At 42.9% G+C, this 23,887-nt stretch overlaps 1 protein-coding gene and 1 long non-coding RNA gene across 2 annotated transcripts; both read right to left on the reverse strand.

Moving 5' to 3' along the window:
• Window positions 1-759: 759 nt before the first annotated feature.
• On the reverse strand, window positions 760-7,923 carry LOC130197660 (phosphatidylinositol 3-kinase regulatory subunit gamma-like). Its single transcript, XM_056420447.1, has 10 exons — window positions 7,587-7,923; window positions 5,540-5,651; window positions 5,340-5,438; window positions 5,043-5,223; window positions 4,815-4,931; window positions 4,540-4,682; window positions 4,251-4,427; window positions 4,060-4,134; window positions 3,771-3,941; window positions 760-3,656 (listed from the first exon to the last, which is right to left on the reverse strand). The coding sequence occupies exons 1-10, from the start codon at window positions 7,639-7,641 to the stop codon at window positions 3,383-3,385; spliced, it is 1,404 nt and encodes a 467-aa protein (XP_056276422.1). The 5' UTR covers window positions 7,642-7,923; the 3' UTR covers window positions 760-3,382.
• A 6,294-nt stretch (window positions 7,924-14,217) lies between these two features.
• On the reverse strand, window positions 14,218-20,244 carry LOC130197663 (uncharacterized). The gene is made up of 4 exons (XR_008832513.1): window positions 19,755-20,244; window positions 18,527-18,631; window positions 18,112-18,226; window positions 14,218-14,409 (listed from the first exon to the last, which is right to left on the reverse strand). It is a non-coding gene; the product is annotated as an uncharacterized LOC130197663 (long non-coding RNA).
• Window positions 20,245-23,887: the final 3,643 nt, after the last annotated feature.

The following is a 23,887-nucleotide window of genomic DNA, read 5'->3' on the forward strand; positions in this document are numbered from 1 at the left end:
GAGCATGCATTCTTGCACGTTCACCAGCTCTCTGTGCTGACACAGGTAAGAGGGAGTAATCCGTGGCCTGGAACTGACACTCTACCCCAGTACATCCCTGCCCTCTGCACCTCATTAATCCCTACCTAACACAGACTTCATGTGATAGTTGAAAGTGGCCACCTGTTGCCCTGGTCACACAGGCACAGGGGTTGGTGTGCCAGGGTTAGGGGGGTACTCGTCATCATCGGTGACTATATCCTGTGGTTTACACAAGTGTTTCTTTATAGGTGGTGCTAAAGTTATTCAAACTAAACTAATAAGACCCTACCACCAACATAATAATAACCAAACTTAAGGCAGCTGGTGCTAAATGGATACAGATTAGCGGCATTCCTTTCACAGGAGCTTCAGGAAAGTTGTATTTAACAATACATTGTTTTCCAGTGACTCAACAGCAGCCAGGCTGAGTAGGGAAAGGGCCTGCACATATCCTGCTATTGTCTTATCGCTTCCTTTCTCTTCCATCTGTCCACAGTGTGTCCTCCAGTGCCCTCGCTGCCTCCTATCTCTGCTGACCCAAGGATAAGCTCAAAGGACGGCAATGGCTCCACTGGAGGCATAAGGTAAATACACATACAGAACTAGTTCTCTCGTTTTGTCCATCTCTGCTTTGTATTTTTTATATTTCTACTCGTGTCAAAGAAATAATTCCATAAATTCAATAACGGACACTTGCACAGTATCAGCAACAGACTGTTAAATAAAGCAATGGATTACTTAAATTGACAAAACCCTCATCAGTTTATTGTCTTTCAGCAAGAAAAAGGTCAGGATCTCACATCATTGCTTAGCTTCTTCACCCGAGGAGTTTCCTCAATCCCCCAGTGGAGTTATATTTTTATAAGAGGCTTAATCACCCTCCTTCCATAAACCAACCTCAGAAATACATTTGACAGTTTCTCTGTACAGAGTATCTATTGTCCTCAAACTTGAAAAATGTGCCAAGTTCAACATGGATTCCTTTCCTCTTAAGCTATGTAGGCTGCATGTCATGAAAAAACATTCATCGCTTGAGCAATGCCACAGTTCAAGTAATGGAGGCAGGATACTTCCGGACCTCTGGCAGTTCACACAAACATCGGAGGCCACATCATACCAACACCACCAAAGAGAGTGCATTTTTGTGGCAAATGTCAACCTCTCATAACAGCATTACCTTCACCACCATCATCGTCATCGTCATCCATTGCAACAGTAGAAATACTGTTGGATTGCACTTTCTTCAAGCTTTCATCTTGTGGCATGTTTATAGAAAAAATATATATAGAATACAAAAAGGTTATACTTCTTTGAGTAACAGAATATAACATACAGTACTTCAGATTATGTTTTGATCAGCACATCAGCAGGTGTACATTAATTGCCCTCCCCTTGCCCAACTGCAATAACCAGACTTAACAGGGATGTAGTTTTGCTCACTATTAAGTGCTTTGGTCAATGGGTATAACATTGAGTATGCTCTTACAATGGTATTCTACAGGATGTTAATGCTACATAATTTTCCACTGTATATGAATGTCTGTTAAGAAAGGGGCAAATTGTCTAGATGCACCACGACTTTTCACATATTCACACGTGGCATTTACCCAAAAAACGGTTTGGTCCACCAAACCAGTATGACAGAAACAGCCTGTTTACAGCACCATTTCCCCCCTCACAAATGCACTAAGTAGTAGTAACGCATTTCTCATTCATGAGAACACAATGGGACATTTTGAGCACAGAAAATATATTTTAAAATAAAAAAAATCATATTTCTTAGTTATAATAATAGAGAATTATTTAATTTGAATGAACTAAAATCTATTTTGCGCTCCAAACACACTTACGGTGTTTTCTATTATCCATGAGTGCACCTCAGTTTTACTCATTTTCACTCTCAATGTGTGATTTTACACTAGTTCAGTGTTTCTCTTACTCTCAGCATCACTGCTCTGCGTCATAGATGTGTAAAGAGAACTGGATCTAGCGGTGGAGGCAGTGCTATGGTATTAAAGAGGCTCAGTGGAACATGAAACTAAAAAAGTTTGACCTCTGTGTATAATATTACCCTGATCTTCCAGTGGTCTTACGCATTTTACAACTTTTAGGACCTAATTATTTAAATGAGGGTGTTCCAGCTGAGTTCCAGACATCTCTTTCCCACTTGAAGTCTATGAGAAATGCACTGAAATCCATGGGGCCGAGATTGTAATTCCCCCGTTTGGCCACTATGTAGATTTGTTTCAAAGCCTGGCGCTTTCTGGGGCCTTGCGCTGTGTCTTGTGTTTGCTCTGCACTCAACTTGAATGTAACAGCATGCCACAATGCCAGTCAATCATAAAACTGGAGTAGGTCATTTCTGATTGGCTGTTGTGTCTGAATGTTAGTATTATCGGTAACTCAGGGAGTAGGGAAGCACTCGGAGTTCAGCTTCGTTTTTTGGTGACATACCAGGTTTAATAAGCCTTTGTTAGTTACTCTTTACTTGCAGCCGAGCTATCCTGGTAGGTTGCTAGCTAACGTCTGCCATATATGAAGCAGGTAACGAATCTATTTGGCTTCTTTGTGGTTGCCAGCTTCGCAGCCAAAACATTGTGCAGAGCCCTGAATATGTACATGGCATCGACAGGGCACTCTTACAGAATTAGACGTAGCACCCTCTGCCCAACAAAACCATGTTGGATTTTATGAAATGTACACATCAAAAGGTTATTATTCTATGCTTACGTGGACATTAGCGAACAGGTAAATACATTTATTGAGAAGGGGGAAAAAAGCTTTTTTTTCTCTTTTGTCTCAAAGATAAATTTTCTTTACATGATAAATAATTTCTCTCCAAAATATAATTTATGTGTTCCAAAAATCTTTTTTCTGTGCTCACAAATTGCCATCACACGCTCAGGAATGAGGCACAAATATAACTCCATACCAACCAGATATATTTCTAAACTATTGGTCAGATTTTCAGAACTGAATACAATATTCAATACCTCGAGAAATGGACATCTCGAGCAACATCAACTCGGGTTGTCAGTCAAAGTCAAACAAAGGTGCAGCACCTGATGTCAGTGAGCAATTTTCTGCTTGTCAACATCCCGACCGAAAAGATGTCCATTAATCAAACGGCAATAAATGAAGTAAAACAAATATTAAAAGCTTAAACGGTCTCTTCGAAAACAAAAAATTAAAAATTAAAAAAATTCAAGCTGACATTCAAGTTCCAGTCCCACTTCAATCTGTGAAATCCCATTCACAGAAACGATGGAATCACTGTAGTGCAAAACTTAACACGATGCACCTCGATGCAGTCATTCTCGCAGGATACAGTAAACATGTCCTTTTGTCTCTTTCTGTTGAATTACATTTCTGGCGCGGCAGGCGGGAGCCCCGCTGTGTGTTTTGGAGTCTGTGAGAGTTTGTGTTCCTCTGCGTGTTGAGAAGGCGTGGCTGCAGCCTTTGCGTGGACTGGATGTGACAGCCGAACATCCAGGGCGTCATTGTGTTGCGCTAAGGAGTGCAGGCGATAGTGCAGGACAAGGTCTTTCAGTGAGCAGTGGGCGTCGTATGGCTCAGCAAAGCCGTATCCCTGCGGTGTGCTGTAGATCATACAATGCTTCACCTCTTCATTCACGCTGTAATACATGACGAAGAAACAAAACATTCTCATCAGTGAGCGTCGCACAATTACACGATGCGTAATAATGACGTCTTAAAACCCGATCTGCTTTCCGAAATGTTCTACTCACACAACTGAGCAGGCGTAGCATCCCTGTTTGCTGCTCTCACGGATCAGGAAGGTTCCGGGAGCCTTGTCTTGAAGCATCTCCTCGGCCTGCGTCCGGCTCAGTTCACCAACAAACCAATTTGTCTCATCCTGATGTGGCAAATTCTTCTCGTCTCCCTTCAACACATATGTGCTGAAAAAAAAGTTAAGACATGTGTTAGACATCCGTAGCAATTGTGTTATAAGTGTCTCATTTATAAGTTAAAAGTTGCAATGTTCAACTCTTCCAGACAGAATCTTTTGCGACTTACTCATCAAGGCTGTCACTCAGTATCCCCAGCCAGTCGTTTATGCGTTTCTGCCTGACGCCTTTGTGATTAAGCCAGCTGCAAGGAGATGTGTAAAGAAAGGTTTAATTTAGATATAGAATAGTTATAAATCACAGAGCAGCGACAGCCATATACTCCAAAGATACCAGACAGTATTCTGACAATGTACTTACTTAAGGTACAGGTCTCTGATGTTGCGCAGCTGGATGATGTCTGGCCGCAAGCTGTTAATCTTCCTGTCCGTCTCTCTGTAGTCCTCCACCTGCGTTCTCAAGTCATCCTCCAGGTGGATTTTGCTCTCGTATATCTCCCCAAGACGGCACTTCAGCTTCTCATAATTGATCAAAAAGCTAAGGGAAGTAAAGGTCACAGGTCTAAATACAGTTCACGAAAAGGGTTCAACGTGCAGCCAAGTTGAACTACATGTCGGGACATTCTTTGGACCATGATGTAATGAAGTACCTCTCCAGATCTTTGTCGGCTCCCTCGGACTCATTGTTCATCTCAAACTTCTCTCCGTAACGCTCCTGTTCGCGACACTGCTCCTCAAAGATCAGCATTGTCTCGTTAAAGGCCTCAATTGCTGTTCGCTTCATCTGGATCTCCTGTCCCAAAAACAATGCAACCACTTAGAAAAGACTCAGGAGACTGACGGAGGTAAATCCTACTGTTTAGAAAAGTACTAATGTCTGACAGCCGAGAACAATAGGACTCATTTGATACGTTGTTTTTTTTACCTGCGAGGTCTTTGTGAACGCTTCATAAAGACGATCAAACTCTTTTGACTTCTCTTGATAGTGACAGTGAACTTCCTTGAGCTTTCTTCCAGCCACATCGACACTGTCCTCTTTCACCTGACGCAAAGAAACAACACTTAATATGTACAATTGATAATCCTCCGTATTAAACAATGAACATTTTTACGGTTTTAGACTCGTGAAAATAAAATACTGCGGCTCACTGACCTGCTGTAAGCGGGACACAGGATGGGTGAGCATAAGGTCCAGTGTGGCGTTGTACTCCACCAACGGGTGGTGCTGATAGTGCCAAATGAGCTCCACCACCGAAGTGAATGTCAGGGGGTCGGAGAAGCCATACTTCCCATCACACTGGTAAATCTTGATCAGCTTGTTGTGCCCGTCTTTCCTGAGAATGTGAAACGTTGGATCGCACAATTAAAATCTTCCTGTCAAACTAAAATGCAAATCCCGTTGATGATAGTTGTGGTTGTGCTGTTATCGTTAGATCATGTTGCTGCTTACCTTAACGTCAGCGTGAAGTCTCCTTGTAGCTTTGTGGATGCGTCGCGCACCAGAAACGAGCCATCAGGTGTGTCTCGGAGCTTCTCGTTCACCTCATCCCTGAAGGGGAAACAGCTCAAAGTTAACCAATCTAACTTTTCCAATGCGTTAAACAACCAAACATACAGCATGACGGCATGTTTAAACGGAAGGTACTTTACCTGGTTATGTCTCCCCAATACCATTCAGCGTCCTGCAGCGTGTATGTAGGTGGCGAAAGGCAGTTGTTGTTCATGGTGGAGGACACTGGCTTTGTTGACCTCGGGGGGAGAGCTACAAGCGGAAGAGAAAGACAGTTAATGAAAAGGAAAAGCAAAGGATCGGGACAGCAGCGATCCGTCAGAGGTTGGATGGCATTACTGTAAACATGACTCTTTCAATGTTATGACTATTGCATTCAAGGATGTCTTTAAAAGAGAGTTTAGGTAATGCAGTGTTCTGAATGTATCCCCCACACACACACACACACGCAAAATCTGTCACACCCCCTGCTTGATCACTGTCAAGATCTAAGAACATGCCCAGGCATGTTTCCAAGAGATATCACTTGCCAAATAATTACTGTGTGATTGGTCAGCACTAAAAAGGAAATGTGGCAATTAGTCCTCATTTCTGAGCCAATCAGTCAACACATGTGAAACATGACTTCTTTTATTATTCCAGAAATTCTAAGATGTATGTTTTCAGCTGCCTGCAACTCTGGCAACGCAGATTAAAGTCCAACTTTTAAAGTTTGCTGCAGCCTCTGGCAATGTCCTGAAGTGCACGAGAGGCATTGAATAAACCATAAATCACGTTATGAGTCTCTTGGACCACCACTCCCATTTTGTAATGATTGCATGCTCGCAGAAAATCTTTTAGTTTTCTTTCAACCTTCAAGAAATAATATCTGGGAGTCCGGCTGAAAGACTAAGCGTTTTCCTAAAAATGAGGGCAACCCGCATCAAGAGGTGGTGAAGGGCGATATATTTCACTGCAGGACAAAAGTGCCTTTCATGAGGAAGTTGGGGAGAATAAGAGCACCCTCAGAGAGGAGAAAATGTGGGTTTCTCCCACCATCCGCTCTCCTCTTTTTCTGACCTTAAAATAAACAAAAGGCAGGTGCAGCAGCACAGTGGCGGGCACACAACGTAAAGCTCCTGAACTCAGCAGAATTAAATCCGCACACCTTCCCCTCCGTCTCCTGCCAAGAAACTCCCCCGGCTTCCACAACCCCTCGCGCGCATACCAGTACAGACAAGAGCAACGCCATTAAAGTATAGAATAATACATAAATAAAAATACCAGTCAAATAACGCCGTCGCCTTGTATAATTCAGATAAGAAGAGTCAGTGAAGTCTGGCTGGTCAGATGGGCATCGCCACTGACCTCATCGGAACAATACAGCGGACCTGTATTGTTGTTATGGGGTGTCAGGAGTAACCACTTGAAGTGCACACTCCATTGCATCATATCCACTGCAGTTATCATTAACATACATATAAAAATTATAGTGAGATGCTAACATTATGGTGCAATTGTGATTAGCTGGTGTCATATGAGCTGTGGGGCTTTCTAAGAACGAGGCATTAAAGCACATTAAAAGTGTCGTACGCGGCTCAGCCGATGTAATAACACAGCGGTCATATGATAAATATAAATAAGAAATGAAGTGTTTGTGAGTTTCCGGAGTTAAGTCATGAGACGAGCTGTCTCGCCTGCTCGCCTGTAGCCTACTTTCAGAGCTAGCACACGAATTAAGCACGGCTGGCTGCAGCGGAGAACAAAGCGGTCGTTTCATGCAGCGCTTATTAACGCGCCCGCAACTGCTTTTCCCTTTAAAATGCACTCTTCACGCTGTCATCGGCATGTCGAAAAATGGGCTCGATTCGCGGCCGAGATGCGAAAACTGTCATGCATTTGTGTCCCAAGTTTGACATCCGCGCCGGGACAAAAGAAAGCCACTGCGCCTGGTCCACCGAAAGGTATTACGTAATTGGCAAGTGAATTGCGCTATGCATGCCTGGGCAAAGCCACTGGGGGAGCTCAGCGCGCAGGACCTGGCCATTATAACGTTTTTACCATCCCCTGCACAGCATTGATCAGATGTCCGCTTTAGTAAAGACGTTACACAAAGCGATGCATAGAAAAGGAGAAAGCAGGGAAATTAATAAAACGTTTTTTGACCCCCCGCAGATCAGACAATGGCTGCATTTAACCCTAACTTACCTGGTGGTGCTTGATCCATTTCGATGTAGAATAAACCTTCGGGAGGATAAACCATTCCTGATTCAAACGAGTAGTCCAGGTTGCTGTTGCTGTCTTTACGCGTAAATAAAAAAAAAACCGCAAGTTTATTTTGCCGCAAATGTAGACTACTTCAATGCAGTCGTAAACGCCACGTCCTACATGGATTTGGACAAAAAGAAAACTCCTTTGATTCCGAGTTCATAAAAAATCCCAAAGTCCAACTGTGTATTCTCAACATATCCCGTCCAACGGAGGTTATTTTGGACAGATAGATTGTCACTTCTTGCCTTCTTGCTGCGCGGCGGAGCTCTACTTTACTTCAGCTCGGAAGTAGAGCGACTTTAAAGGGCTGTTCGTAACATCATCTTGGCGCAGTCCAACTGGCAGTGGGGGATTCCGATTTTTATTGCAGGTCTCACCCTCATGTAAAACATACCCAGTCAAGTGTATGCCTCATAGTTAAATAGAAATCGAGACTTGAGTATAATTTACGAACAAATATTTGAATATGTGAATTCCACTCACAGATAGTTAGCTCGTGCCACATTAGTTACACCCGACGTTGTAATGGTTCATTCCAGACTGTTTCATTCAGCTCTCCTCAAGCTGCACAGTTACAAGCTGAAAAATGCCTTTCAGAGCATGAATGGAAATCTAAAAACCTAGTTTATTAGCTTGAATCGTTTAATGAAAACACAACCAAACGTATAACTTCGACATTTAAATACTTTCTTCAACTTGGAGATAATGCATTTTCTGACACTTTAGCTTTGTCCTAGTGTGCTGGTCAGTGAATAGGTTTCAATAGAATGACATCATGCAATAGATTTTATGATAATAAAAGCGTCTTCAGCTGTTGGCATCCAGAGAGCACCAGACTCAAACCCCTTTGTCTGAGAGGTGACGGAGTAGCCTGCGTATTTGACAAGTGTGTATTATATTCTTGTTGAGCTTGTCAAACACGTTTAGCAGCAAAATATGCAACAGAATTATTGCAGCTCTGACATCGTCCAGATGAAGACATGATAGGTAATAGCAGGTGGGTTAACATCAGTCCCTTGAAAATCAATGTAAGGCCATAAATAATGTATTATTTCATTATGGATAATTCTGCTATTTCTATCTTCATGTGGTATAAAGTATGATGCGTACTATCTCCATATGCATATCGGATGAATACATGCATTGTTGTACGTCCATGACACAGAATGACGTTGCGCTATACATTTAAACAACCATGGCCTCTTCCGCCAGCGTATAGATGTGGCTGCAGGGAGAGTGAAACAAGGCCTGCATGGTCAGAGGTCGGTCTCTGTTGGTGTCCAGGCGTTTGAGTCCGGTCCCCTTTTGACCCGAGGATAGAGAGACAGTGAGGTATGGCCTCCAGCATTTTTTTTACCCATCGGTAAGAGGATTCAGTGTGACCAGTCAGTGCCCATGAAACATCCTGAACTAACTGCCATGATGGAGCGTATTTCGGCATGGAAGCCTGCATCCGCAGACAGACATGAAAAGCACACTCGACAGTTAATTCCAACAAATACAGCGGCTATCAAAATAAATAAAAAATGTACGAGTGCTTGTGTGTTTTACATGTGTTCCTACTTTGAGCCTTGGGGCTTGTCACGACATGTCCCCCCCCCCTCCCCCCCTTCTGGTGTCAGAAGAGCACAGAATTTGCCCCTTTAACTTCTGGGTCTGAACTCCGTGACACATTTCACTACCACCATCCTCTTGAACACAACGGCGTTGGGGCTCCAGACGTGTCAGTGGGGGACAGGGAGGCATGACAAGCTCCAGTCTTCAGGCTTTGTGTTTGGAAGATGCCATCTCTATGATTAGTATTAGAAAACACTGACATCTTTGGGGTTTGCTGAGTATTTGCATGTGGGCCCCATTCGTGTCGTGTGCGTATAGTGACCAGGGTAAGGGTGGGCTGACTTGCAGGATAAACCTTTAGGATTTGCGCCCCAGATCCAGGCAGTCCTGATGGGATCAGTGAGGGCTAATCGTAAGTTTAACGGGATAGGCTGATACTGGAAGCTTGCCAGCTGCCTGCTATAACTGATGTGACTCATCTTGATATGCACCATCGTAATAATACCACTGGACTGTGGGAGTGCTGGGAAAGGCTGCATGAGTTTAAAATTAATAGACAGAGGTTTCTCTGTGCTAAATGTAGATAACAGTTCAACTCTAATTATGTTAGATTTATGTTTTGACACTGACCTGATAATTAATATAAGTAGAATGACTGGAGAAGAACTGTTAAAGGCAGCAAACATTAAGGCAAGTTGGTGTTAAAGTTTGATCTATTCACTTCTCAGGACAACTGAGTCAGAAAGAGAAATATAAATATACAAGAGTTAAGGAGAATGGTAAACTTGTTTTTTGTGTCCTTGAGGTTATTAGGTCAGTGAGGTTTAGGTTTGTACATGAACTCTGGTGAAATTATGAAAAGTGCTTTAATCCCCATATTTAAGAGTGTTAAATGTGTACATGATGATAGGCCTCCTGCTGTCATACACTCAGCCACCCTCTATCCAAACAACCAGTATTTGTAGAATCAGTGGAATAATCTACTTTTTACACTAATGCTTCTTCACTAACTGTGTCAAGGAATATCATCAATCAACTATTTTCATATGCATTGCAACTCGGACGCATTTCATCAGGATTTATATTGTTTGTTGTTGGAAAAAGACTAAAATACAAAACATGGAGAAACGGTGTCAGGAATTAGTTCAGTTCACCAATGTCGGTATCTGTGTCATGGTCTAGCATTGTAGCCCAGGGTGAATTGTACATCTCTCGAATCTTCTGTACTGTAGTGTTCTGCTATTCACGGCCATTGAAGGCATGCATAATGGTTTTGGCAGGGCGTTTAACATCCACTATGGAGAGACTGTGGGGTTTCCCTGATAGCCGGCCAGAACCAGCACACAAAGCATGCAGTAGTCCTGCCAGAGGCAACTCAACTGTGGGCAGAGTTTAGGGCGGCTATGGTCTGGCCCCCAAGACCCTGCCATTGTGGAAATGTAAGTGGGGACAGTGTCTGAACGGCTTGAGTTGGAACAGGAAACTTTGGATGACCAAAACTATGAGCTTCAAATAGCTGGGCCATGGGAAACATAGCTTGTTCTTTTAAGGAGGTCAAAAAGAAGCCAAAAAGTGAAAAAACAGAAAACCAATGTTTGGTGGATGTCGAATTGGAGGCTACTGTTAATTCAGACATCAGCAGAACTGACACACCATTTTCTCAAATGCTCAAGTGTTTGTCTGCCTCTTTGTCTTTCAAGTCCAGCCCTCTCCCTCTCCCTCTCCTCTGTCCTTGAGCACCCGGCGGTCATACCCACCACTCATCATCTGTCACTCCACTCTGCCAGAGCCTAATCTTACTAGCAGAGGTGACAACTGAGGTACTCACGGCATGCCACCACATAACGGTTACCAGCTGAGTGTCTGAGTAATGCTTAGGATGATGATCCTGTGGTATCAGCAGCCTTTGTCTCTCGAGAAACCGTCCATGGCCTGACCATGAAGAATGTAAGTTATATAAATCCACGCGATGCTGCCTGTTTTTCCGTCTTTGTGTTACATTTAGATTAAAGTTGAATAATCTGCCCAAAAGAGGCATCTTGACAACAGTCAAATGATATTCAAATTGTTTTGATATGAAGCAGTATTTCTGCTTGATTCATGATATATCATGAACATGTATCATATCAGGACTACTCATGAATATATCAAAATGAATAAAGTGCTCAAAAACTATTTTTTTTTTCTGATTTAGACAGCCCATCTGCACATCACCATGAGAAGAACTTCTGTGATGCATCTTCAACTGTGACTCAACGATGAGTCTTCACAGAGGGGATGATGGGTGTCAGTAAGCAAAGTATTCATGGTTGGAAGCTCAGTGCAGTTAAGCTAGTAACCCAACCTTCTCTCTCACACACGCATATACACAAATGCACACACACAATCCCCAGCTTCCATGCAAAGAAAAACTGAGAAACCGTGGACTCTTTCAAGCTCCTCGGCGGTTGCCCCCTTTCTATAAAAGGACACGACTCGACTCGGCTACACAGCCATCGCATCAGCACTATAACTCTATTAGGCACAGCTCCAGGACACACTAAGCAACCCATAGCCCACAATGGCATCATTGTCAGCGGGGATTGCAGCCATTGTCGTCCACGCTACAGGATTTATTCCCCTCCTCCCATATTGTGACCTTCACCTCTGACCCCTGCTGCCATCTCATATGCTCTGGGAGTGAGAGCTTGGGAGGCTTTATGCCTTCCAGGTCTTAAATGTTCCTTTACAATGACCCAAGCCTGCTAAGTGGCTTCTCTCTGCAACACCAGTGTTGGGATGATTCAGGTTAGTGTCAGCAAGTAGTGAGAGAGAGAGAGAGGGGGGGGGGGGGTGCAGTAAGGAGTTGTGGTTGGACTGATTGACCCTTGGGAAAGGTCAGTTCGAAGGCATGAGAGGAGAGGAGCTACCTAAATGGCTCTTTTCTCTCCTTTTTCCTACCCTTGTCCGGGGCAGAGCCTCTGTATGGTTATTTATGAGCGTGTGGGAGAGCGAGAGGGGCTGCCACGAAACCCACGAGCCCTCTTTGTTGCCAGGGCTGGGCTGGGCTGAGGTGCCTGTCATTGGTTCGGTTCTGTCATATATACATGCACATACACGCTCACGCTAGCACTCACACACCATTAGGATACCCTCCCAAAGCTGCAAGGACAGAGGAGAAGACTCTGTTGCATGGCAGATTTGGAAAATGAGGTGCGCTTCACACAATAGCTGTCAGCAGTTTGATAGATGCCTCTCAGGCAACTAAACCCCATGAAACTTCCAGACACTGGAGGCCATTGACATGACATATATGTCAGTATAATGTCCACAGTGTGACAGAAGCCAAGATGTTATTGAATTAATTGTATTTGCTGTGCAATAGTTCAATTATATGATAATTGTATTTCATGTGACTGTTCTAATGATCTCACATAGCTGATGATTCACTTTTTAAAGTATATAATAATGTTATATAAAGATATATATAACATCTTGTTATGGTTTTGGTGTTGATGTAAACAGTCAACATATGACTGTGCTTGAGTTTGACAGTATTGTCCTGCTCCATTCATGCACAAGTAGTCAAACCATTTATTTCGAATAAATACATGATGTGTGAGATTATCATAAATCGCATATTCTTCATGAGTGTGATATTCTAGAGAATAGATTATCTGTGCCTTCCCAGAATTGCAGAAAGTTACTGTTCACACTAGAACAGCACTCTGACAGTGTAACAACATACACCATTTTTTTCTCCCCTGACACGGTTAAATTAAGCTAGATTTCACGCTGAAGTCAAATGGTCATGATGTCATGGTTTGAGGACAGAATGACTCGGTTTGTCTGTTGACTGAGAAGGCCTATTCTTGCATGTTTGGGTGGGAGCGTAGCATATAATTGCAGAGCGGGATAGCATGAGGGGATGGGGGAGGGAGAGAGTTAGCACGCAACATGAGTTTTGGCCCACAGTCGCTGGTCTGAGTGCCAAAGTTGTCCAGAGGGCTGCTGTGTATATCTGCACAAGGCTCGTTCCTGCTCTGCCGAGAGGCTCGCACAGTTCCAAGACACATCTTTCATTTGCACATGCTGAATAGCTTAAGGGAGCCCATGGCAGTTTGGACTGGCGATGGATCTGGCTTTTTGGGCTTTTTAGGGGATGTTGGTTGGTTGCCTGGCAATGTGTGTGCGTGTGCACGTGACACTTGAAGTCTGAATCTTTTCTGGACGTGCAAAATTCTTTTGAGTGTCCCTTTTTGAGCGAAAACCATTGCATTGTTTAGTTGTCGGGTTAGTCGTTGGGGAGCAACGAAACCGCTGTCCACGTGTTGAGGATTACACTGATCCAAAAATCTGACAGTAAAAGAAGAGAATGGAAAGCTTTTTCGGCCTTTTCATATCCTCCCAGTGGGAGGTAGAAAGCCAAGACCTCCAGACCTGGGCTTGCAGTGGTGGGTGTTAAATGGGTGGGTGGGGGGGGCTCTCAACTGCCAACCAGATGGACAACCAAGCCCTGCTTATTTAGGGAGATCATATGGGATAACCTTGCAAAGACAGATTGACATTTTGCTGACAAAACAAACCACCCCTGTCCTTTCCCACACGCAATTAACCCCTTTCCCATTTTGCCAGCACACACACGCGCATGCACTCTCATGTACGGGCTTACAAATACTTTGAGTGGTATTTGTTGACGTTGGTCTTAACGAAGTTATTTCAGCATGTGTTAAGGGCTCCGTTAGGAGCCATAACAATTAGAGGATAGGACAAAGGAATCTAGGATTACACGTCTCCTGCACAAACAATGTCAGCGTCTGTGACCGGTGTAAATGAGACAACCTTGAGCCATGAGCCTTTTAACTAATTTTCTGCGTCATGCATTGGGATTTACCTGGATGCTTAAAAGCCATAGGTTCAGATGTATATGCCAGAACGTCATCATCTGTTTCACTTAACTTTGTGTCCTTGTTATCTGTGGTACTTTATGTCAGCAGCAAACTAAAGTAGGTATCCGATTGTTTTTCACGAAATGAATCTATTTCGTTGAATTTATTTTATAGTGTAGAAGAATCAAACCATGTCAGATTCCAGTACTGGACATTATTCAGGAGTAGGCTGGGTGGTGGGGTAGCCTCCGGCCATAGCTGGGTTAGCCTAGCATCAGTCTCTCTTCCTGGGGCAGTCGACTCTGCTTTGTTGGTGCTTTGTTTCCTTTTCCCCCCTGCAGAATAAAAGCCAAATTATAATAATCATTTACTTGTTGACCATTTTAAAATCAAAACAGTTCCCCACCAGTGAGACAGGAAAAAGACTGTTTCATTACTAGACTATACACACAATATACAACAAACACATTATATACTATATAGACGAACAAACACTCATAGAACATAACAAAATAATAATTTGTGTATGTCATAAGAGATGTAGTTTAATTTGATGTAATTAATATGGTGAGAACCGGAAAAAATCAAAAGATACAGTATCCGTCTTTTATTGGAGTCTGACTAAATGTAATGAGGACAGTTGAACCAAATGTAATTAGAAATCGAGTAACAAAGTCCAATTCTCTTACCCGCTCCAACGGCCTGCTTTGTGTTTTTATGTCCACCACAATGGTCTGTGGCACATTTGTAGGACACCATACTCTTGTGGTGACATCTCTGTGTGTGTCTGAGCAGACTCACAACATGTTGCTCCTATAGTGATGATTTTAATATATCTTGAACACAGTTATTAAAGTGGTCGAATGCACCTTGTTGCCCCGCTCATCCTGTAATGTTCCCCCGAGTCAAGACAAAGATGAGCTTAGTGAATTCAATCCTGTTTGGTCGTCTGACGAGGATGGAGCACGCTGCCTAAAGGTCAAAGGCCTCTTAAGCTTATTATACCACCTTTCTCTGACAATTATGCCTGTCAGAGAGCGTTAGCTTTTATCAACACGGGAAATGTCATCAGGTAAACAGGTCACTAACAGCCTTTACCTGGGCTCTAACTGGAGAGACGGAGTAGGGCATTCTGGGAGACGGAGAGGCAGGCCGGCAAACACACAGTTGTGACAAAGGAATCCTCAACATCGCATGAGGATAGTTTATTTCGCATGTCTAACCCATCTCAGTTTGATTACACTCATCATGTTCAAATGTATGTGACCCACAGAGATACTTTCTGGTGCTATTTTAGTAAAGGCCGATGCTTGGGCCTGTCTCTGATGATCTAGCTCTGTCTTGCACTCTCTCCATCTCACACACACACACACACACACACACACACACACACACACACACACACCTCTCTGCCGGTCTCTGTCTTTCCCTCGCTACCGCTCTAGCCACATTGACACACTCAGTTTTCCATGGCTCTCATTCCCGAGTGCTCTGCGAACTAAGTAAATGAACGACATAATCCGGAAATAGTGTTCCAGCCGGAGATGGTGGGAAGGAAAATCCCTTGGCTTGTGTTGGCAGGAAGGTGGGAGAGAGAAGGAAATAGTACTGCAGCTATTCACACTTCCTTTCATAAGACTCTCTCCTAAACGCCAAGTCTTGACTCCTCATATAGTTTTACTGTTAAACCAAACTGTTTAGTAAGGACAAACATTCTTTGACTTCGTTTTCCTCATGTGCGCTAACATAACAGTGTTACCAGAAACCCTGTTGGTAGCTTCATGCCATGGTAGTAGAGGTTAACTTATCTTTAGACCGAGAGGTCAGAGATCAATATAAAAAAAGGGGCAGATGTATCTGAGGAGGCTGGTGTGGAGGAGTGGAGCACGAGGTGCTGGGTAAATGTTGTCAGGATTTGCCTGCAGTCGGGCGGAGGAGGGTGAAGACAGGAGGTGTGCCAGCAGGTTAAAAGCAGGGTCAACTCTATGACCTGGGCGTTGGCTCGATTCCTCTCCACAGCTGCCAATCACAATCCGAACACAGCGAGACCGACGACCTGTCGCTCGGCGCTCCAGGAAGGGGTTTGGACGGCGGCGCAGTCACAGCAGTCGTACATGCTCAGGAGCTGTTCCAGCTCTCTTGAAAACCTTGAGCAGTGGCCTCTTGGTCTGGGTGGTAAAATGTTCCTCCTGCTTTTGTCGGAGGATGTGGTTAAATCTCAGCCGAGAAGCTCGGGGCTGCATTTGTGAAGCAACGGCGTAACACTGGTCCTGTCAGACCGGTGCAATTTAGTTCCAGGATGATTTGAAAAAAGGTAAATGTGCTTTTGTAGAATAGGCAAATATCGTCACGGATCTTTCCTTGTGTTTAACTTGATGTTAAATGGCCAACAAATGCCATTTCATGAGGGGAGGATAGCCTGCGTGAGTACATCTCACTATAACGGTCAGTAACATGAGATGGGGAACCACACAACCGCTAAATCAGTCAAATGGGAGCCCAGAGTCACTGTAATTTGGGAGAGAGCTGGTTTACCACTCCTCATAATGGATGGTGTTTCTGTTTAGCCTAAGGCGTTGGAGCTGAGGTCATATGCAAACAAGCACATCCAAGGCCTCGGCTTTTACACAGTGCAAAATGTTTTGCGCCATGTGTTTGGTCAGGTTCATAAAATCATAGAGATTTAAAATTTGCATAAATAGTGTTCACGTATGAAGGAGCACATAACATATGTTCTTAACAGGCTATATGAGGCTATATCGTTAAAGTATATTTGGAAATGTAATATATTACCCATTAAATGATCACACCACACCCTTAATTTACTTTATGGAAAACGGAAAATAATTATATATATTACATCAAGTGTTTTACCTCAGGGTGTCTGGTTTTCCAACCAATGTGAACCAAATAAGACTCATCATTGTGAGAAATATGGATATTCTTTCTGGTTAAATCACAATTTCTTCCATAAAACGAAAACTTATGTTCAGAGACGAGTTCAAGTCTAATGGTTGTGTTTGCACTTCATAGCATTAAAGTGTTCCACTACATCTATAGCTGCATCCCACAGAAAACACTACATTACATTTAAGACGGCTGCCACATAACTCCCATACATATCTGTCTCTTTTGAATATTTTGTTGTAATAGTTCAACTTTTGCCCTTCAATGCCCATCATATTCCTGCTTACAGCTACATGTCTTCCCTTATTGCAGTCCTAGATACACACACCCTTGATCACTAATTATTAAAGAGCTGAAACAATCGTCTCTATACTCGGAAATGCCAAACACCTGTTTGTCCCGGCTTCTCAAATACAAGGATTTCCCACTTCTTTCTGATTTAATTCATCGTAAATTGAATGTCTTTGTGTTTTGGACAGCAGGTCTGACAAAACAAGCAATATGAAGACGTCATTTTGGGCTCCGGGGAATTGTGATCGGCATTTTTAACCATCATAACAAAAATAAACCTTCATTTCGATATTTCTATGTTGTCATTTCAGCTATGCTGCAGCTTTGTATCTATGGTTCCCATATTTATTTTTGTGAATGTCCCTTTAAAAGATTACATCATTCGTTTTGCTCCTTTTTTCCCCCCTCGCCACATTTCTCAGTGTTCAGCCTTTTCTGCCCAGAGACAATTGCTTAATTTACCGGTGTATAACACTGCCACCTCCTGATCCACGGTACCATTGTAGCCGACACGCCGTCCTTTAGTGCCGTGTTTAGTTTGTCATGATGTTTGACATTATCCATCACACCTCTCAGCTCAGATCACACGGCTCAGAAGCAAACGGCATTACCGTATTGACCGCAGTTTTCATTATCACAGGATGTTCAGTGACATTTTCATTGGGAGAAAGAAATCATACAACAGATGAAAGCGCTTTGTGTTCACCTCGAATCCACTATGGCTCTTTTAGTGCGTGTGCAAAGGGCTCTTGTGCCATCTAGTGGCAGAAAACAAGAAGGATCTAACTCTTACTCCATAACCATGAATACAGTGACATTCTCAGCCAAAACGTTCACACCTGTGGCGTCTCAGTAGTTCTTTGTGTTGTCAGCTGACGTCCACGAGTCATAACACCACTCCACCATGTCTCTTTGTCATCCGCCCCATGAAAACCAGAGCTGGAGGGGAAGATCCTTCAGCACAGAGAGACTTTTGTTTGGCAAAACATATTTCTCTTATACAGATAATTAAGTTTACCAGTGTTCTTTTTCCTCTTTTCTTGTGTGTTAATGTGCTTAAATTACGTGATTGCTGCTTGCCTTCATTCAATTAAACAGCAATAAGCGGAAGCCCAATGTATTTATTGTCACAGACGGCCAGAAACTATGACAAATAATGTGAGGTTACACAGGCAAAGAAGCCATTAATTTACTTGAAACTAATACAAACAAAAGAAAATGTCAAAACATTATGAGTAAGTCAGTCGTGCTTACTGTTTATCCACCAGGCCCAGATGTTCCCAATAAATGACTTCCATGCTATTGGCATTTATAACACAGAGACATGGACAAGTCACCTTTTCCTGAATGAAGAGGAATCTAGTGAGAGATACATGGAAGAAAACAGACGTTGATCATCTGGTTATTTACAAAACACTTATAATACATCATTTAAAATACTGTGAATAGCTGTTTGCTGTATCTCGGTAGCTCCTTGTCTCCCCATGTTGGATTGTCTCCAGCTTATCCTTACTCCTACACGTATCCTTTACACATTGAACACATTGTCAAGGCTCCTCCAGGATTTCTTTAGAGACAGTTAGTTTTCAGAATGGCTGGTCTGTTGTCACTGTTTATGTCTTGTTTGCAAAGGTATCTTCATAAGCACTTACAGTTTTTCTCCATTGCTTTGGCTCAATTCTTGAAACAGAAATTACATTCTCAAAGCTCTTAGTACATTTGGTAAAATAGCCTATATAGTTCAGCACAACTACATAGATCCCCTTCAAAAGGTCATATCTCACCCAAAACAGTTAACTCAAGCTTCAAACCCAAATCATTTTCTCATAAAAATAGTCAGTGCCCCCAAAATGAAAACTTCCTTCTCAATTGCTGTGGCTCATCTCTCTCTTGAAAAAAAGGACATTCTCAAAGCTTTAAATACATTTGCCAAAATAACCTAGATGGTTTAGCAAAACACTATGGCACACCTGCAAAAGGTCATATCTCTCCCAAAACAGACAACTCATCAGTCAAAACTCATTCCTTTTCTCATACAAATAGTCAGTGCCCCCAAAAGGAAAAGTCCCTTCGTCATTGTTTAAACACTGCAGGTCAAAATGTTTAGATGTTTTGTCAGTATGGCAATGGACCATGGAAATATCCCTCATGTGCACGTTTCAATCTTGGCTTAGTCCTTTGACACTGAATGGTTACTGTAGTACAGGGGTGGCCAACCAGTCAGAGACTAAGAGCCACATTTTTTACTGTGTTACCGCAAAGAGCCACATCATACACATATGTGTGCGCGCGCACACACACACACACACACACACACACACACACACACACACACACACACACACACACACACACACACACACACACACACACACACACACACACACACACACACACACACACACACACACACACACACACACACCTCTGATCAGCCAGATTTATTGTAAATGTCACACACCAACATGATGAAAAACTGTACCTGCTTTTCTGCCTGGCTTTTCAAAGCGACCAACTTGTTCTTGCGAAGTTCCGTCCCTTTTGGAAATTCCTGTTCGATGTTAGGGTGGAGTGAGCTGAAGTGACGCTGAAGATTTGAAGCTTTGAAATGCGCTAATGCTGCGTGACATATAAGGCAGATCGGCTTGCCATTACGTTTAACAAAAAAATATAAACTCTCCCACTCTGGCAAAAACGACCTGTGTTCTTCTTCATAATTTCATTTCAAGAGGTAACTTGACGGAAATTGTTTACAACACAAATGATGGCACACCAAAGATTCTCTCGTCGCTCGTTTGACGTCACTCAACCAGGCTTACATGGTCAGTGTGCCATCTAGCTGTAGGGGGAGTGAATGACAGCGCCAGCCAAGCATTTTTGACGCATGTCATGTGACAGCTCCTGAAGAGCCGCATGAAACTAGTTAAAGAGCCGCATGAGGCTCGCGAGCCGCGTGTTGGCCACCCCTGCTGTAGTAGATGTTTTCTTTCCAGAATACTATGTGTATCAAACAGAAAAAAGATTCATTCAAGAGGAGCCAACAAGGTTTCACATCACATACTGTATTGCACTTATACTGCCATGGAAATTATTACAGTAAGAATCGCCGTGCATGCCGCAACCATCCCCTGCACTGATCTGCTGTGACATCGGCACAAGCAGCATCCATTGCCTGGAGAAGGGACCTCTGGTTTAGAGCCCGATGCTCATACACCCTCCACCACCACGCACCCTTGCTCCTCTTCCTCCTCTTCCTCGAACAGGCAGTTGCCCTTGTTCGTTTACCTGGCCAGGTGCTTACATGTTCATACTGCAAACTGTACTGAACTTTGTCAAGCCCTAGATATTTGATAGAAGCATTTATCCTCCTGGATAGCACCTGTCAGCTAACTAAAATGACTGTGTGATTGGTGATCGGATGTGAGAAACTCCCCCTTGATTAGTAAAGTTCTAGTTGAACCTGAAAATGAAGCCGATGATCCAAGAGATCCATATTACAGTATAGACCATGATGTTTTTCATGGTATTATGTGCCTGAACGATTTTGACAGTGGAGTGAACTATTGTGCAGGTGATGATGTACACAAGGAAATGATGCCAAGATGTTTTGCAGAGAACAACCACTTGACTGAGAAGCAACCGTCGGTTTAGACCAGCAAGATGTATTCAATTGGTAATTGGGCTAACTGAAGGCAATTGTACCTAACCGTTTGCACAGATGTGCTAAATCATTTGAAATGTGTGCAAGCTGTAGGCAATTGTACTTGTCATTTGCAAGGAGTTTCTAAAACAATTGCAATTTGATTAAAGGAATGAGAAATTCAAATCTGTTGTGAACAAGTGCCCAGTGGTTTAGAGGTTTGCACGAGTTATTTTGAGAATGTCATTTCTGTTTCAAGAATTGAGCCAAAGCAATGGAGAAAAACTGTAAATAAATGGAAGAGGCAGATGGCATGTTGTGAACTGCACTGAAAAGTCCTCAGTTAAGTTTACGAGCACAACAAAGTAACAAATAATATTATAATAACTTATAATACTTACAATTATAAGTATTACATGATTATTATCGTGATAATCACACTCTTGTTAATGTAATGTATTTTCAGAAAGTTCTTACTAAAAAAGTCAGTTGAAATACTTTTCTGTCATATGTTGAATGATGTAAGTGAAACAGGCTCTCTATTATAACAGGGTACTATTCAAATAAACATAAAGTAAAGGGAGAATTTATCTGATTTCTGCTTGCGTTTCCCATAACCTGGCCTTGTTCACAATGTATTCAGAGAGCAGTTGATTTCTTGAGCTGATCCTCCTGCTGGGAGGCACACAGAGAGTTCAGGAAGGCTGCTGCTTTCTTTCCAGTGACAGAATATGCTTTATGGCTTTAAATCTGGCTTTCAGCTCAAACGTCTAAAGGAAGCAAAGCAGACGCACAATATATCTTTTGTTAGAGCACCTAAAACGCTCATGTTATTTATTTATAGTTCACAGAAAATGTTTTTGTTTTGTTTGAGTTTTGTCTCGTGTTACTGTAAAAAGGGAAATCGTGGCTTTTTAACTCAGTTTATCTAAACCTGACTTAAACAATCACACACACATATACACTACCGTTCAAAAGTTTGGGATCACGTAGAAATGTCCTTATTTTTCAAAGAAAAGCACTGTTTTTTTCAATGAAGATAACATTAAATCAATCAGAAATACACTCCATACATTGTTAATGTGGTAAATGACTTTTCTAGGTGGAAACGTCTGGTTTCTAATGAAATATCTCCAGAGGTGTATAGAGGCCCATTTCCAGCAACTATCACTCCAGTGTTCTAATGGTACATTGTGTTTGCTAATCGCCTTAGAAGACTAATGGATGATTAGAAAACCCTTGAAAACCCTTGTGCAATTATGTTAGCACAGCTGAAAACTGTTTTGCTGATGAGAGAAGCTATAAAACTGGCCTTCCTTTGAGCTAGTTGATTATCTGGAGCATCACATTTGTGGGTTCGATAAGACTCTCAAAATGGCCAGAAAAAAAGAACTTTCATGTGAAACTCGCCAGTCTATTCTTGTTCTTAGAAATGAAGGCTATTCCATGCGAGAAATTGCAAAGAAACTGAAAATTTCCTCCAGCGGTGTGTACTACTCCCTTCAGAGAACAGCACAAACGGGCTCTAACCAGAGCAGAAAGAGAAGTGGGAGGCCCCGGTGCACAACTCAGCAAGAAGACAAGTACATTAGAGTATCTAGTTTGAGAAATAGACGCCTCGCAGGTCCTCAACTGGCAGCTTCTTTAAATGGTACCCGCAAAACGCCAGTGTCAACGTCGACAGTGAAGAGGCGACTCCGGGATGCTGGCCTTCTAGGCAGAGTGGCAAAGAAAAAGCCATATCTGAGACTGGCCAATAAAAAGAAAAGATTGGTATGGGCAAAAGAACACAGGCATTGGACAGAGGAAGATTGGAAAAAGCTGTTATGGACAGATGAATTCAAGTTTGAGGTGTTTGGATCACACAGAAGAACATTTGTGAGACACAGAACACGTGAAAAGATGCTGGAAGAGTGCCTGACACCATCTGTCAAGCATGGTGGAGGTAATGTGATGGTCTGGGGCTGCTTTGGTGCTGGTAAAGTGGGAGATTTGTACCAGGTAAAAGGGATTTTAAATAAGGAAGGCTATCACTCCATTTTGCAACGCCATGCCATACCCTGTGGGCAGCGCTTGATTGGAGCCAATTTCCTCCTCCAACAGGACAATGACCCAAAGCACACCTCCACATTGTGCAAGAACTATTTAGGGAAGAAGCAGGCATCTGGTATGCTGTCTGTAATGGAGTGGCCAGCACAGTCAGCAGATCTCAACCCCATTGAGCTGTTGTGGGAGCAGCTTGACCGTATGAATATAGAATAGAATATACACTTTTATTAATCCCCAAGGGGAAATTAATTCTCTGCATTTGACCCATCCTTAGTTATTAAGGAGCAGTGGGCTGCGGTGAAGCGCCCGGGAAGCAACTGGGGGTTCAGTGCCTTGCTCAAGGACACTTCGACTTGCAACTAATGGGGAGAGCGGGGATCGAACCCACAACCCTGCGGTTGCAGGACGGCCCTCTTACCCCACTGAGCTAAAGCCGCCCCAAAGCCGCCCCAAAGCCGCGGTATGGTCCGCAAGAAGTGCCCATCAAGCCAATCCAACTTGTGGCAGGTGCTTCAGGAAGCGTGGGGTGACATTTCAACAGATTACCTCAACAAATTAACAGCTAGAATGCCAAAGGTCTGCAATGCTGTAATTGCTGCAAAAGGAGCATTTTTTGACGAAAGCAAAGTTTGAAGAAAAAAATTAAGACTTCAAATACAAATCATTATTTCTAACCTTGTCAATGTCTTGACTATATTTTCTATACATTTTGCAACTCATTTGATAAATAAAAGTGTGAGTTTTCATGGAAAACACGAAATTGTCTGGGTGATCCCAAACTTTTGAACGGTAGTGTAGATACTGTAATTATACATGTAACTCTCATCTGTCTCCTGACAGAGCGGTGGTACAACATGACCTCCAGTAATGCTGTCTCTCTAGCCCTGAGGAGTCTTGCTGCTTTGACACGCACAGGATGGACAACG

The sequence above is a fragment of the Pseudoliparis swirei genome, chromosome 8 (assembly GCF_029220125.1).
Source record: "Pseudoliparis swirei isolate HS2019 ecotype Mariana Trench chromosome 8, NWPU_hadal_v1, whole genome shotgun sequence".
NCBI lineage: Eukaryota > Metazoa > Chordata > Actinopteri > Perciformes > Liparidae > Pseudoliparis > Pseudoliparis swirei.